The 17,395-nt window shown below is 44.9% G+C and overlaps 1 protein-coding gene across 1 annotated transcript in view; it reads right to left on the reverse strand.

Annotated features, from left to right (window-relative positions):
- Positions 1-127: 127 nt before the first annotated feature.
- cbwd (COBW domain containing) overlaps positions 128-17,395 on the reverse strand; it is an 88,859-nt gene continuing 71,591 nt past the window's right edge. Inside the window, exons 13-16 of the mRNA XM_084322361.1 lie at positions 15,311-15,379; positions 13,018-13,083; positions 10,686-10,812; positions 128-1,815 (exon numbers count right to left, since the gene is read on the reverse strand). Coding sequence (XP_084178487.1) covers positions 1,742-1,815; positions 10,686-10,812; positions 13,018-13,083; positions 15,311-15,379 — 336 coding nt within the window. The 3' untranslated portion in view covers positions 128-1,741. The remainder of the gene's footprint in view (positions 1,816-10,685; positions 10,813-13,017; positions 13,084-15,310; positions 15,380-17,395) is intronic.

Raw genomic sequence — 17,395 nt, forward strand, 5'->3', positions numbered from 1 at the left:
ATAATAATAATAATAATAATAATAATAATAAAACAACACCTCATTTATTATGTATTTATTTTTAAAAGGACACATTTCAAAACACCTCGCTTTAATTGGATATAATCAAGGAGAAGTCACATTGAATGGTATTCCAACTCTTTATTTTTATAACTTAAAGCCAACAAGGTCATCAACCAATCAGTGGAATTCAAGTGAAAAGATACAATCATTTACAAAGGAGTTAAATATTTGACCAATCTGAAATGGGTAATGCTTTGCAACTTGATCGCCTGTATTACAAACCGCTGAATACAATTAATTGTCGGGGGATAATTAAGGCAGCTTGAACTGAAATGCGGGGGGGGGGGGGGGGGTATAGCTATTACAGTAAAGATATTACAGATAAAATACCTGCAACATCTTATGTATGAAGTCAGGGTCACTGTACAGGTCAGTGAAATTATGGATGGTCAATATCCTGGATGAAAAGCTCTTCTGTTGTACCAAAAAACCCAACAAGTCACCAGCTATTAGCTCAAGTGTTGTACTCAGATCACTAAGCCTGTTAACAGCAACAGGTGTTGACTTGTTGGGGCTTTTGGCAAGTAGGTATTAATGAACCACTGATAACGTTAATGACCAAAATATATATATCTATTAAAAAAGAATGTTCTAGCAAATCACCAGCACACAAGGCAGGGTTTAACCTGCATGGTGGTCATATGAAAACAGGGACTGTAATAATATTCCGTCATTACATTGATGTGAAAAACCAGCAGCGGCAGCTTTTCGATGCAGAGAATCTGCTTTTGCCTCCTATTAAAAAAAAATAAAACAATTTTCCTCTAATAGAGGAAGATGACGCGTTTAAAAGCTGTGCCAACGGGATGAAAACGGAACACTTCCTGTCCCCTAAGTGGGTGGGACTTTCACACAGGCAGCGCCATTAGCGGTGAGAGATCGGAAAATCTCAAACATATACTTTTTTTTTTATATATGTGTATATATATATATATATATATATACACACTTTTGAGATAACTGTGTTGTGCAACCAAGTCAGTGTTTGTTTGTCTTGTTTACTTTTTCTTTTTCTCAGTTTAATGTTGTTATCTGTTCTATGTGGACAATGACAATACAATAATGCATATACCTTGACTTGTATGTCCTCAAAAAAATATAATAAACAAAAAAGTGAAAACAAAAGAAAATCTCAAACAAACTTTTGCGCTGGATCTACGGGGGTGGGAGAAAAAAAATCAACACCTTCATCTTGTAAGATTAAAAATAGCCACATTCGGCCAAAACCTCTACATCCCTGACTGGGGGTGGGTGGAGCCTCCTAAGTCTCCTAAGGTAGTGGGGGGGCGGGCGGTGAGCCCTCCAATGACACGCTTTGTGTAGATCACGTGACACATTACAGGAAGTGAGAAGGACTTGGTTCGTCTCCCTTTGGAAGGTCCTCTGGTCTAACGCTGGGGTCACAGGAATTGTTCAAACCTCGATATAGGGGTCACCGTGGTGTGGGGGTAATGATTTGGGAACCCACTTGACATACAGGTCAAAGGTCTCAGCCATCCACACAAACCAGTCAATAAAGAGGACACAGAATTGCCCCGAATGTCTCCATCAGTCCCGGGCCGGAGGTCGTCTGGAGGAGGTATAATATGAGGTCCCAGCGAAGAGCTCCCCCAGGGGTAAACCAGAGTAGTTCACCATGAGGGGGGAGGGGAGGAAGGAAGGGGGCGGGGTCTGGCGTCTACTTCCTGTCTCCCCCGTGTATCACCGTGGAGATGAACTGTTCCTGTAACACGTCCTTGTCCAGGTTTCTCCCTACAGGGACAGAGACACAGCGTTAGTTTAACAGTGTACAAGAGGGACTGATTGATTGAATTGATTGAAAACTTTATTAACAGATTGCAGAATGGGTACAATACAGTACAGCTCAATACACACAATTGTTAAGGGGATGCAGACCAGAGAAAGACTTTCGTCTTGTTTACATCAGGGTCGCCCATCTTCAATTCATAACATTTATGACATACAGATAAACAAATATACAGTACTGTTTAAGAGACAGAGTTTCTAAAAGAGTATAGACATTTGAGGGTGAATAAACTGTACATTGGAGGGGGTTGGGTGGGGGGGGGGGTGGATGTTTACAGGGGCCAGTTTTGAATTGCAGTCTCCCAAAGGTGCTCTTTGAGAGTGGTTTTGAATGTGGGTAGGGATTCACATTATTTTACGGCTGTCGGTAGGGCGTTCCACATTGTTGTGGCATAATTGCGAAACGTGTTTAGTCCCTTGTTTGAGCCGAATCTGGGTTGAACATGATTTGTGAAGCTCCCTCTGGTGTTGTGGTCATGGTATTCACTGACCTTTGGGAAGTATTTCGACATGTACATGGGTACCTTAGTGGTGTAGTGTATCTTGTTGACCATGCAGGCAGTTCTGGGTTGTTTGTATTTCTCAAACCAAATCACATTCATCTATTGATGCTCCCTTGTCCTATATTCTATTCTACTTTTATTTTAATTTAGTTTATATATTCCATTTTATTTTATCCTACCTCAATTGTCTATGAATGTGGCACCAAATTCCTTGTATATGCAAACGTACTTGGCAATAAAGACCTTTCTGCGTCTGCTTCTAGGGGTAATGCTAAGCACAAAATGAAACTTGAGTTTATAGTAAAACAGCAGATACTTGTGCCCTAATGATCAGGAAGAGCGCTCAGTGAAGAAACCCTCCCATTGCTAAGAGAAAGTCTAACGTGCCGATAAATACTTACTATGGAATTACACACTACAACTCGGAGGAATCCCTAATGATGGATACGCCATTCTTCACTGTGTCCTTCATGAGAAGGTTGGTTGGTCCTCTCTGACGGAGAGGCGCAACAAACACTGGTATTTATTCATTTTAAGGCCCTTACTGGTAAGCTACCTCCTTATACTACATCATTATTGGAATGGAATTTTGGAACCTATGGAACCCGTTCTAGTGCCTGGCCTTAAGGTCCCCAGAGTTGGCTCCTAACAGGGTAAATCTGCATTTTGCTATGATGCCCCTCTAGCTCGTGGAATGAACTCCAACACGAAATTGGGGAAGGGAGAAAAATTGAAAATGGGGAGAAAAAGTAGATAAAAAAAAATAAAAAATTTAAACTCAAGCTTTAACCTTTCACTACCACTACCAAACAGTTAACCCTTTCACTACCACACTACAGAAGGTTAAAGTGATAGTAAAGGGTTAACCTTCTCCTGTAGTGTGGTAGTGAAATGGATAACCTGCTGTCGTGTGGCAGTGAAAGGGTTAACCTTCTGTATTGTCACAGTGAAAGGGTTCTGTATTGTCACAGTGAAAGGGTTAACTGTTCGGTAGTGGTAGTGAAAGGGTTAAAGCTTGAGTTTAAATTTTTTATTTTATTTTTGTATCTACTTTTTCTCCCCATTTTCAATTTTTCTCCCTTCCCCAATTTCGTATTGTCCAATTCTCCCCTCCCCTGTCTCGAACGCTGTTAGGCCACGCCTCCCACAGGCCGGCTGCAATGTGGACGAAGCCTTGCATCACGTGTCCCCTCCGGTACTTGAGGAGGCAGCCGTCGCATCTTTTCACCTGCACAGCGCGATCTCTCAGCGGCGAGGGTCTGCGTGGGAGGGACACGCCGCCCTCGTTGCTTCCTGATTCTGCTGTACAGGCGCACCAACCGACCTGTAGGAGTCGCTGTCCACAACGTCCGATCCCCACCCACCAGCTTCCCACGCCCTAATACTGCCAATTGTATTAGTATGAACGACCAGCCAAGCTGGTAGCAACGCCGAGAGCTGGGCTCGAACCCAGCATCTCCTGCGTTGGTGGCGAGCGCCTTGCCCACTGCGCCACCTAGCCGCAGTTTAAAACATTGATCTCCTACCTCTGTCGACCAAGTTGAACGTGTTCTTTGCTTAACTCTGTATGTACACTCGACGTGACTGTAAATGAGGGAAACCTCAGTTGCCCTTCGAGTTTAAATAAAGGTTTGAATTGAAACTGTATTACGTGGCCTCCATCAAGGTTCTCCATTGTGAGAGTGCAGCTCGTTAGGGCCAAGACTTGTTGTGACGGAGATACAAAAACAACAACAACAACAGTGGCTTGGGAGGTAGAGCAGTCGTCTGGCAATCCTCCCAGGCAGCGTGTTGATGCGTCCTCGAGCAAGACACTTAACCCCTAATTGTCGGTGTGTGAATGTGTGAGTGAATGGGTAAAATGTGAGGAACAAATTGTAAAGCGCTTTGGATAAAAGCTGTTATATAAAAACTGTTATATAAAAAAGCATCCATTTACCAACAACAACGAGGCAGAAGGGGAAAGTTGCAGGTGGACATAATTATACACACAGTCAACATCCTGTCAGTCAGACTAGCTTTCCACATAAAAGGCTTGAGGTCGTCCAGATTAGAGAAATCCTACTGTCTAGGCGCCCTTGAGCAAGGCACTTAGCCACTATGTGGGGGCATAGCTCCTCAGTGGGCAACGGTACAAGACTGCAACCGCGATGCATAGTGATTTAATAATAATAATACATTTTATTTATATAGAGCTTTTCAAGAACCCAAAGACGCTGATTTGTGATGTTAAAGGTGCTGAAAATATTATCATGTCCATAGTTCTGTGTTAAAATACATGTTCTCTTGGGCGGCTACGTGGCGTAGTGGGCAAGGCACTCGCCACGAAATGCTGGAGACGCTGGGCTCGTCAGTTTGAACCCAGCGCTCCACATTGCTTTCAGTTTAGCTGGTCGTCCACAGTAATACACATTGGCCGTATTACGGGGAGGGAAACTGATGGGTGTGGATCGGGCGTTGTGGACAGCGACTCCTACAGGTCGGTTGGTGCGCCTGCGCAGTAGAATCAGGAAGTGTCGGGGGCAGCGTGAGCCTCCCACGCGTTACTCCTCGCCACTGAGAGATCGAGCTGCGCAGGTGAAAAGATGCGACTGCTGTTACCTCGAGTATCGGAGGGGACTTGTGCTATGTATGACTTAGTCCACATTGCAGCCGGCTTGTGGGAGGCAAGAAACAGCGTTCGTGACAGGGGAGGGTTGAATTGGATGATACGAAATTGGGATGGGAGAAAAATATAGAAAAATGGGAGAAAAAGTGGACCAAAAAAAAAAGAGAGTGAGCGTGTCTCACCTATGAAGACCACATACAGCTCTTTTAAAGGGAGAGTGAGCGTGTCTCACCTATGAACACCACATACAGCTCTTTTAAAGGGAGAGTGAGCGTGTCTCACCTATGAACACCACATACAGCTCTTTTAAAGGGAGAGTGAGCGTGTCTCACCTATGAACACCACATACAGCTCTTTTAAAGGGAGAGTGAGCGTGTCTCACCTATGAAGACCACGTACAGCTCTTTTAAAGGGAGAGTGAGCGTGTCTCACCTATGAACACCACGTACAGCTCTTTTAAAGGGAGAGTGAGCGTGTCTCACCTATGAACACCACATACAGCTCTTTTAAAGGGAGAGTGAGCGTGTCTCACCTATGAACACCACGTACAGCTCTTTTAAAGGGAGAGTGAGCGTGTCTCACCTATGAAGACCACGTACAGCTCTTTTAAAGGGAGAGTGAGCGTGTCTCACCTATGAACACCACATACAGCTCTTTTAAAGGGAGAGTGAGCGTGTCTCACCTATGAACACCACATACAGCTCTTTTAAAGGGAGAGTGAGCGTGTCTCACCTATGAAGACCACGTACAGCTCTTTTAAAGGGAGAGTGAGCGTGTCTCACCTATGAACACCACATACAGCTCTTTTAAAGGGAGAGTGAGCGTGTCTCACCTATGAACACCACGTACAGCTCTTTTAAAGGGAGAGTGAGCGTGTCTCACCTATGAACACCACATACAGCTCTTTTAAAGGGAGAGTGAGCGTGTCTCACCTATGAACACCACATACAGCTCTTTTAAAGGGAGAGTGAGCGTGTCTCACCTATGAAGACCACATACAGCTCTTTTAAAGGGAGAGTGAGCGTGTCTCACCTATGAACACCACATACAGCTCTTTTAAAGGGAGAGTGAGCGTGTCTCACCTATGAAGACCACATACAGCTCTTTTAAAGGGAGAGTGAGCGTGTCTCACCTATGAAGACCACGTACAGGTCTTTTAAAGGGAGAGTGAGCGTGTCTCACCTATGAACACCACGTACAGCTCTTTTAAAGGGAGAGTGAGCGTGTCTCACCTATGAATACCACGTACAGCTCTTTTAAAGGGAGAGTGAGCGTGTCTCACCTATGAACACCACATACAGCTCTTTTAAAGGGAGAGTGAGCGTGTCTCACCTATGAAGACCACGTACAGCTCTTTTAAAGGGAGAGTGAGCGTGTCTCACCTATGAACACCACATACAGCTCTTTTAAAGGGAGAGTGAGCGTGTCTCACCTATGAACACCACGTACAGCTCTTTTAAAGGGAGAGTGAGCGTGTCTCACCTATGAACACCACGTACAGCTCTTTTAAAGGGAGAGTGAGCGTGTCTCACCTATGAACACCACATACAGCTCTTTTAAAGGGAGAGTGAGCGTGTCTCACCTATGAACACCACGTACAGCTCTTTTAAAGGGAGAGTGAGCGTGTCTCACCTATGAACACCACGTACAGCTCTTTTAAAGGGAGAGTGAGCGTGTCTCACCTATGAACACCACATACAGCTCTTTTAAAGGGAGAGTGAGCGTGTCTCACCTATGAACACCACGTACAGCTCTTTTAAAGGGAGAGTGAGCGTGTCTCACCTATGAACACCACGTACAGCTCTTTTAAAGGGAGAGTGAGCGTGTCTCACCTATGAACACCACGTACAGCTCTTTTAAAGGGAGAGTGAGCGTGTCTCACCTATGAACACCACATACAGCTCTTTTAAAGGGAGAGTGAGCGTGTCTCACCTATGAACACCACGTACAGCTCTTTTAAAGGGAGAGTGAGCGTGTCTCACCTATGAAGACCACGTACAGCTCTTTTAAAGGGAGAGTGAGCGTGTCTCACCTATGAACACCACATACAGCTCTTTTAAAGGGAGAGTGAGCGTGTCTCACCTATGAACACCACGTACAGCTCTTTTAAAGGGAGAGTGAGCGTGTCTCACCTATGAACACCACGTACAGCTCTTTTAAAGGGAGAGTGAGCGTGTCTCACCTATGAACACCACGTACAGCTCTTTTAAAGGGAGTGAGCGTGTCTCACCTATGAAGACCACGTAGTTATTTTAAAGGGAGAGTGAGCGTGTCTCACCTATGAACACCACATACAGCTCTTTTAAAGGGAGAGTGAGCGTGTCTCACCTATGAACACCACATACAGCTCTTTTAAAGGGAGAGTGAGCGTGTCTCACCTATGAACACCACGTACAGCTCTTTTAAAGGGAGAGTGAGCGTGTCTCACCTATGAACACCACATACAGCTCTTTTAAAGGGAGAGTGAGCGTGTCTCACCTATGAACACCACATACAGCTCTTTTAAAGGGAGAGTGAGCGTGTCTCACCTATGAAGACCACGTACAGCTCTTTTAAAGGGAGAGTGAGCGTGTCTCACCTATGAAGACCACGTACAGCTCTTTTAAAGGGAGAGTGAGCGTGTCTCACCTATGAAGACCACGTACAGCTGTTTTAAAGGGAGAGTGAGCGTGTCTCACCTATGAACACCACGTACAGCTCTTTTAAAGGGAGAGTGAGCGTGTCTCACCTATGAACACCACGTACAGCTCTTTTAAAGGGAGAGTAAGCGTGTCTCACCTATGAACACCACATACAGCTGTTTTAAAGGGAGAGTGAGCGTGTCTCACCTATGAACACCACATACAGCTCTTTTAAAGGGAGAGTGAGCGTGTCTCACCTATGAACAACACATACAGCTCTTTTAAAGGGAGAGTGAGCGTGTCTCACCTATGAACACCACATACAGCTCTTTTAAAGGGAGAGTGAGCGTGTCTCACCTATGAACACCACGTACAGCTCTTTTAAAGGGAGAGTGAGCGTGTCTCACCTATGAACACCACATACAGCTCTTTTAAAGGGAGAGTGAGCGTGTCTCACCTATGAACACCACATACAGCTGTTTTAAAGGGAGAGTGAGCATGTCTCACCTATGAACACCACATACAGCTCTTTTAAAGGGAGAGTGAGCGTGTCTCACCTATGAACACCACATACAGCTGTTTTAAAGGGAGAGTGAGCGTGTCTCACCTATGAAGACCACGTACAGCTCTTTTAAAGGGAGAGTGAGCGTGTCTCACCTATGAACACCACGTACAGCTCTTTTAAAGGGAGAGTGAGCGTGTCTCACCTATGAACACCACATACAGCTCTTTTAAAGGGAGAGTGAGCGTGTCTCACCTATGAACACCACATACAGCTCTTTTAAAGGGAGAGTGAGCGTGTCTCACCTATGAAGACCACGTACAGCTCTTTTAAAGGGAGAGTGAGCGTGTCTCACCTATGAACACCACGTACAGCTCTTTTAAAGGGAGAGTGAGCGTGTCTCACCTATGAACACCACGTACAGCTCTTTTAAAGGGAGAGTGAGCGTGTCTCACCTATGAACACCACATACAGCTCTTTTAAAGGGAGAGTGAGCGTGTCTCACCTATGAACACCACATACAGCTCTTTTAAAGGGAGAGTGAGCGTGTCTCACCTATGAAGACCACATACAGCTCTTTTAAAGGGAGAGTGAGCGTGTCTCACCTATGAAGACCACATACAGCTCTTTTAAAGGGAGAGTGAGCGTGTCTCACCTATGAAGACCACGTACAGCTGTTTTAAAGGGAGAGTGAGCGTGTCTCACCTATGAACACCACGTACAGCTCTTTTAAAGGGAGAGTGAGCGTGTCTCACCTATGAAGACCACGTAGTTATTTTAAAGGGAGAGTGAGCGTGTCTCACCTATGAAGACCACGTAGTTATTTTAAAGGGAGAGTGAGCGTGTCTCACCTATGAACACCACATACAGCTCTTTTAAAGGGAGAGTGAGCGTGTCTCACCTATGAACACCACATACAGCTCTTTTAAAGGGAGAGTGAGCGTGTCTCACCTATGAATTGATTGATTGATTGAATTGATTGATTGAAAACTTTATTAACAGATTGCAGAATGGGTACAATACAGTACAGCTCAATACACACAATTGTTAAGGGGATGCAGACCAGAGAAAGACTTTCGTCTTGTTTCCACCAGGGTCCCCCATTTTCAATTCATCAGGACATATATGACATACATGACATACAGATAGTCAGTACTGCTACATCTATACATTTATGACATACCAGATTTGCAAATACAGTACTGTTTGTGATACAGAAGGAGTCAAGAAAAGGGAGTATATACATTTGACGTAGAAACTGTACATTGGAGGAGGTTGGGTGGGGGGGGTTGGGTACACTGGGATATTGACAACCATACTGGGTAATTTACATTGGAGGTGGTTGGGGGGGGGGGGGGGGCACACTGTATAAACAAGCAAAACTGTACATTGAGGGGGGGGAGACTCTGTACAAACAAACAAAATTGTACATTGGACTATTGACAAAACCATACTAGGTAAATTACTGTACATTGGAGGGGGTTGGGTTAGGATATTTACAGGGGCCAGTGTTGAATTGCTGTCTCCCGTAGGTGTCTCTTGAGAGAGGTTTTGAAAGTGGGTAGTGATCCACATTCCTTTACAGCTTTGGGTAGGGCGTTCCACATTGATGTGGCATAATTGCGAAACGTGTTTAGTCCCTTATTTGAGCCGAATCTGGGTTTAACATGATTTGTGGAGCTCCCTCTGGTGTTGTGATCGTGGTATTCACTGACCTTTGGGAAGTATTTTGCCATGTACATGGGTACCTTGGTCGTGTAGTGTATCTTGTAGACCAGGCCCATTGCAAGTTGCTGTACTCTGTCATCTACTCTAAGCCATCCTAGGTTGTCAAAGTGGGCAGGGGTGAGGTGGGTTCTAGGAGTAAGGTCAAGCAGTAGTCTGACCAGTTTGTTTTGAGATGTTTGTAATTTTGTTTTTAGCGCCTTTGAGGTGCTTTGGTACCATGAGGTGCAAGCATAGTCGTAGTACCCCTGAATGAGTGCTCCTGCCAGAGTCTTCAGGGTATTCTTGTTTACCAGAGAGGAGATCCGGTACAAGAATCGAGTTCGTTGGTTGACTTTTTTTATTACATTGGATGCCATTTTGTCACAGGAGAGATTAGCCTCTAGGATGGAACCCAGGTAGGTAATTTCATCTTTCCTTGTGACAATATTGTCACCCACTGTAACTGAGAAGCCGTCGGTCTTGCTGAGTTTGTTATTTGAACCGAAGAGAATGGACTCTGTTTTGCCCATGTGTAATGATAGTTTGTTATCAGCGAGCCATATGCAGATTCTGCCTAGTTCCGAGCTGAGGGTTTTTTCAACCTGTAACTTGTTCTTGTCAGAGACCAGCAGGGCTGAGTCGTCCGCAAACAGGAACAAGTTGCAGTCACAAGCTGACGACATGTCATTTGCATAAATTAGGAACAGTAGCGGTCCTAGTATGCTTCCTTGTGGAACACCACAGCTCACTGTGAGAGGGGGGGATAGGGTACCGTTTACCTCCACCACATACAGCTCTTTTAAAGGGAGAGTGAGCGTGTCTCACCTATGAACACCACATACAGCTCTTTTAAAGGGAGAGTGAGTGTGTCTCACCTATGAACACCAGCCGGTTGACCCTGGGCTCGTCCCCCCAGAGCTGTGACGTCTCGTCCAGCTCGTAGAGTTCATGCACCCCCTGCAGCATCACCTGCTGGGCCTTGCCTGCCACACACACGATGCCCTGGACACACACACACACAGTTTATTATAATTAATTTAATTCAATTAATACATTCAGGGTATCTGCAACAAGTTAAATTGAAGAGAAAAAAAAACACATTTAATACCAATTTCACAACCATACTAGGGGAAAAAAAGACTGAGTGACATTGAACTGACCCTGAATGTTCAACAGGTTTAATTGAAGATATATCCACAGTGACACTGCGCTGACCCTGAAGGTTCTTCCTTCTCTTGCTGCATTTAAAAGTATGATCTCTGACACTGTGTTGACTTGTAACCCGTCTTAGCTGATTTCTTATCGTTTATTCTTATTTATTGTGCGAAATTGCCTGATAACCTGTCTTGTTCTGTGAGCTCGTCGTCGCTGTGAATGAGTTTAACCTCGGTGTCTCACGAGGTGAAATAAAGAATTAATAAAAATTAACAGGGTATCTGCAGATTTCAACAAGTTACATTTAAGACTTTTTAACACCTTTTTAATACCAATTAGAGCTAAATGTAATACCAATTTCACTACCATACTAGCAAAAAAAAACATAGCTATTAGCTGAACTGGGGCTGCACCTAGCTCCCGGTAGCCCCGCAAATAACAGCGACTTGAATACAAGAGCATTTGATATATTTAATATTATTTCATCTCCCGACAGCCGGGCTGCCCCCACCCCCCCCCCCCCAAATAATTTAATACTTGTGCAAAAGAAATGTAGGACATTTTAAAGGGGAACTATCTTATAAATGGCCTTTTTGAGTGTTTAGCATTGTTTCCTAGCTATGTGAACTTATATTAATATGATCTATGTCTCAAAATTCTCATATTGGCGCATTCTTCCAATTCTCCTCTCACAATATTCACCCTCACTGAACTGAGTCGTTTGAAAATGTGCCCTATATGTGATGTCATATAGTCACTGCTGCATGTTAATGTTGAGATAGACGACGACGCTCCGCAGTGGTTTAGGAGCCCAGGCTCAAAACAGCTCGAGATCTTGAGGTAGAAAAATGCTGTTTTTGAGGACTTGATTAGAAATACAAAACAATGAATAAAAAAAATATATATATTACAGAGGTGTTCCATAGACTCACAGGAATTGTGTAAAAGTGCCCAAATAGTGAAAGAAATAGTAAAATAGTTCCCCTTTAAGACTTTTAAATACCTTTTAAGGCCTTAAATTGACACCACACCATATTCTATATATTTATTTTTTGCATTTTGTTTGCATTTTGTACTTTACTTATACTAGTTTTGTATATTGTATATATCTTTTTTTATCCACTTTTTCTCCTTATTTTATATATATCACTTTTTCTCCTCCCACTGGTCGACTGTAGTGAGGATAGAAGCCTTGCATCACGTGTCCCCTCCGGTACACGAGGAGGCAGCTGTCACATCTTTTCACCGCAGCAGCTCGAACTCTGTGGCGAGGAGTAACGCGTGGGAGGCTCACGCTGCCCCCGATACTTCCTGTTTCTGCTGTACAGGCGCACCAACCGACCTGTAGGAGTCGCTGTCCACAACGTCCAATCCCCACCCACCGGCTCTCCCACCCTCTAACACTGCCAATTGTGTTAGTATGACGACCGGCCAAGCCGGAATCAACGCCGAGAGCTGGGCTCGATACCAGCATCTCCTGCCAGCATCTACAGCCGCCCTGTATATTGTATATTTTGTATAGTGTTTGTTTGGTCTTCATTCTTTTTACTGTATGAAGCACAATCTCAGGAGGCTCATACAGAACCAAGTATTTCACTGTAATGTACATGTACCTTATAAGTGACAAATAAAACAAAACTTAAAAGCTTGATCTCTTATAACTTGATCTTTGATAAACCTGCACTTTTAACAACATTAATGGACACTGGCAAGGCTGCCCGATATCAGGACCATTAGCACACACACACACACACACACACACACACACACACACACACACACACACACACACACACACACACACACACACACACACACACACACACACACACACACACACACACACACACACACACACACACACACACACACACACACACACACACACACACACACACACACACACACACACACACACACACACACACACACACACACACACACGTAACACATTAACTGACACTGAATGAGGTTGGTGGAGAGAACAGACAATAGAGCGGCTGGTTACTGATTGGTGGCCGTCGGCCCGGGGGCGTGTATGTTCCGCGTTACCTTCAAGCGGATGACACTCATGGGGCGTCCCTCTTTGTTCTCCAGGGTCTTCTCCCACAACAGGTTCTGTAACGGCGGAAAATAGCTGTTAACCCCGCAAGTTAGAGCCAATTAGCAACGGTGGTTTTGGCGACGCGAGAGCCTCTGTCTGCCCCGGAGGCTCCAGAAGCCGGCTTTTGCCGCCACCTGACCGGCCGGGAGGAGTGAGCGTTAGCCGAAGCTAATGATGATGTGTCATTCTTCCTCCCCCCCCCCCCTCTCTGTGATGAGAGGAGAGAGTATCTTGGTCTCTTCCCTCCTGTGGGATTCGTTTCTTTGGTCTGCCTTACACCCGGAAACACCGTTCGACTTATAGATCTTCGTCGTAGCAACGACGGCCCCGCCTTCTGGTTGTCATGCGACGTGCTATTCATGACAACTGCTAATAACCTTTCACACCATTAAACGTTTCATTAAGATGAACCTCTCTCCCTCCTGCTCTGGGCCTACAGTACACTCTTATCTATGTGTTCTTCCAAGGAATTCAAAACATTCTCTCGCTGGCAGTGTGCTGCTCACAATCACCCTGCTTGCTCTGAACCACTGTTCTATCACCCTCTTCTAAGGCAAACCATGCACATTTTGATCTCTCTGACCCGGCACCGTTTTAGCTGTGGTCATCTCCCCCCAATCTATACATCACATACATTGAATAAACCCCGTTTTCTCTCAAGAGTGTCTGGTCAGCGGTGGCCTAATGGTTAGAGAAGCAGGTTTGTGACCGGAAGGTCGCCGGTTCGATCTCCCGGACCGGCAGGAAAAATCTGCCGCTGAAGTGCCCTTGAGCAAGGCACTTAACCCCCAACTGCTCCAGTGGAGTTGCTCAGTGGCCAATGGTGTCAGACTGTGGTTGTACTGGGCAGCTCCCAGGTATGAATGGAACTGTGTGAATGTGAAGCAGGGCGTAGCTGAAAAAGCATCTGTGCTCAGCTAACCTACCCTGGGTAAAATAAAGGTTAAAAATAAAAAATAAATTAAAATGAGTCTCCCAGTCCCTCCTGCTCTGCAGTAAACAGACATCACTGATATAGAGTGTCTGGTCAGTAACATGGGTCTCCCAGCCCCTCCTGCTCTGCAGTAAACAGACATCACTGATATAGAGTGTCTGGTCAGTAACATGGGTCTCCCAGTCCCTCCACTCTGCAGTAAACAGACATCACTGATACAGAGTGTCTGGTCAGTAACATGGGTCTCCCAGTCCCTCCACTCTGCAGTAAACAGCCATCACTGATACAGAGTGTCTGGTCAGTAACATGGGTCTCCCAGTTCCTCCACTCTGCAGTAAACAGCCATCACTGATACAGAGTGTCTGGTCAGTAACATGGGTCTCCCAGTCCCTCCACTCTGCAGTAAACAGCCATCACTGATATAGAGTGTCTGGTCAGTAACATGGGTCTCCCAGTCCCTCCACTCTGCAGTAAACAGTCATCACTGATACAGAGTGTCTGGTCAGTAACATGGGTCTCCCAGTCCCTCCACTCTGCAGTAAACAGACATCACTGATACAGAGTGTCTGGTCAGTAACATGGGTCTCCCAGTCCCTCCACTCTGCAGTAAACAGCCATCACTGATATAGTGTCTGGTCAGTAACATGGGTCTCCCAGTCCCTCCACTCTGCAGTAAACAGCCATCACTGATACAGAGTGTCTGGTCAGTAACATGGGTCTCCCAGTCCCTCCACTCTGCAGTAAACAGACATCACTGATACAGAGTGTCTGGTCAGTAACATGGGTCTCCCAGTCCCTCCACTCTGCAGTAAACAGTCATCACTGATACAGAGTGTCTGGTCAGTAACATGGGTCTCCCAGTCCCTTCGATACCGATTCTAAAATGATACCACGGCAAAAACCTAAAACATCAGGAAAAGTTATAGAATATAATATTAGAACAGAACATGGAACATTCTTTATAACATTATTTTGTATTAATTTATATCTCCACTCAACCCTCTCCGCTCAAAGACGACTCATTGAATGAAGAGGGGGGGGGGGAATACATTTGAACGTCACGTGGTGTGTGTGTGTCGGTGTGTGTGTGTGTGCGTGTGTGTGTGTGTGTGTGTGGGTGTGTGTGTGTGTGTGTGTGTCTGTGTGTCTGTGTGTGTCGGTGTGTGTGGGTGTCGGTGTGTGTGTGTGTGTGTGTGTGTGTGTGTGTGTGTGTGTGTCTGTGTGTGTGTGTGTGTGTGTCTGTGTGTGTGTGTGTGTGTGTCGGTGTGTGTGTGTCGGTGTGTGTGTGTGTGTGTGTGTGTGTGTACCTGGACGAAGATGTTTAAGAGATCCTCTGACAGAGTTCCCTCCACTTCAAAGGTCACCGTGACGATACTCTGAGAATCACACACCATGTAAAGAAAACACATATTATATAGGAAGGACTTTTAACGTATGAAATTAAAAAAAAAGTTGGGCTTTGACATTTACCTGAATCAAGGGCTAGCCAATAAAACAATATCAATAATTATCTGGATAGATTTGGCATAATATTGATACAATTATGTATTTATTTATTTGCATCTGAAGTGCATATCTTCCGTTATATGGTGAAGGAGGCGGTTTCCACCCTACATTGTGGGGAGCGCTTTGAGTGTCTAGAAAAGCGCTATATAAATGTAATGAATTATTATTATTATTATTATTATTATTATTATTATATATAATCAACGTGTATAAATATTTTTCGGCCTAAAACCAGCAATGAGAGAGAAGCTTTTCCACAACGGTTTTCTCTCCCCTCATGTTTAAGAAATAAATATTTTGACTCTCATTTTAAACCACAACTTAAGGGTTGGGGTTAAAAAAAATTAAAACAAGTGTTAAATAGCTCTACATTCTGACAGCCATCACTGGTAGAGTGTCTGGTCAGTAACATGGGTCTCCCAGTCCCTCCACTCTGCAGTAAACAGACATCACTGATATAGAGTGTCTGGTCAGTAACATGGGTCTCCCAGTCCCTCCACTCTGCAGTAAACAGACATCACTGATACAGAGTGTCTGGACAGTAACATGGGTCTCCCAGTCCCTCCTGCTCTGCAGTAAACAGCCATCACTGATACAGAGTGTCTGGTCAGTAACATGGTCTCCCAGTCCCTCCACTCTGCAGTAAACAGCCATCACTGATACAGAGTGTCTGGTCAGTAACATGGTCTCCCAGTCCCTCCACTCTGCAGTAAACAGCCATCACTGATACAGAGTGTCTGGTCAGTAACATGGGTCTCCCAGTCCCTCCACTCTGCAGTAAACAGACATCACTGATACAGAGTGTCTGGTCAGTAACATGAGTCCCTCAGTCCCTCCACTCTGCAGTAAACAGCCATCACTGATACAGAGTGTCTGGTCAGTAACATGGGTCTCTCAGTCCCTCCGCTCTGCAGTAAACAGCCATCACTGATACAGAGTGTCTGGTCAGTAACATGGGTCTCCCAGTCCCTCCACTCTGCAGTAAACAGACATCACTGATACAGAGTGTCTGGTCAGTAACATGGGTCTCCCAGTCCCTCCACTCTGCAGTAAACAGCCATCACTGATATAGAGTGTCTGGTCAGTAACATGGTCTCTCAGTCCCTCCACTCTGCAGTAAACAGACATCACTGATATAGAGTGTCTGGTCAGTAACATGGTCTCCCAGTCCCTCCACTCTGCAGTAAACAGACATCACTGATACAGAGTGTCTGGTCAGTAACATGGTCTCTCAGTCCCTCCACTCTGCAGTAAACAGACATCACTGATACAGAGTGTCTGGTCAGTAACATGGGTCTCCCAGTCCCTCCACTCTGCAGTAAACAGACATCACTGATATAGAGTGTCTGGTCAGTAACATGGGTCTCCCAGTCCCTCCACTCTGCAGTAAACAGACATCACTGATACAGAGTGTCTGGTCAGTAACATGGGTCTCCCAGTCCCTCCACTCTGCAGTAAACAGACATCACTGATACAGAGTGTCTGGTCAGTAACATGGGTCTCCCAGTCCCTCCACTCTGCAGTAAACAGCCATCAATAGAGTGATCTGATATTTTTTCCACTGTGGAGTTCTCTCTCCTGATTGGATAAAGTGTATTAATTAGACCCATGTTACTGACCAAACACTCTATATCAGTTATGGCTGTCAGAATGTAGAACACTTATCTTAACAAATAAATACCACTTACAGCACTTCGTTTTTAAATGTTTTATTAAACAGTTTAAAACAACCTGCTTTCTGCAAGGCTTCAATGCAGAAATGTAACTTTTAAAGCCAACATTCGATACATACTTGTATCCAATCGTATATGAAAAAGCATGTTGTGTCTGATGATAAACTGATCGGCTATGGCCGTAGATAATAAACTATGTTCTATATTTTTTTT

The sequence above is a fragment of the Notolepis coatsorum genome (assembly GCF_963971535.1).
Source record: "Notolepis coatsorum genome assembly, chromosome: 10".
Taxonomy (NCBI): Eukaryota; Metazoa; Chordata; class Actinopteri; order Aulopiformes; family Paralepididae; genus Notolepis; species Notolepis coatsorum.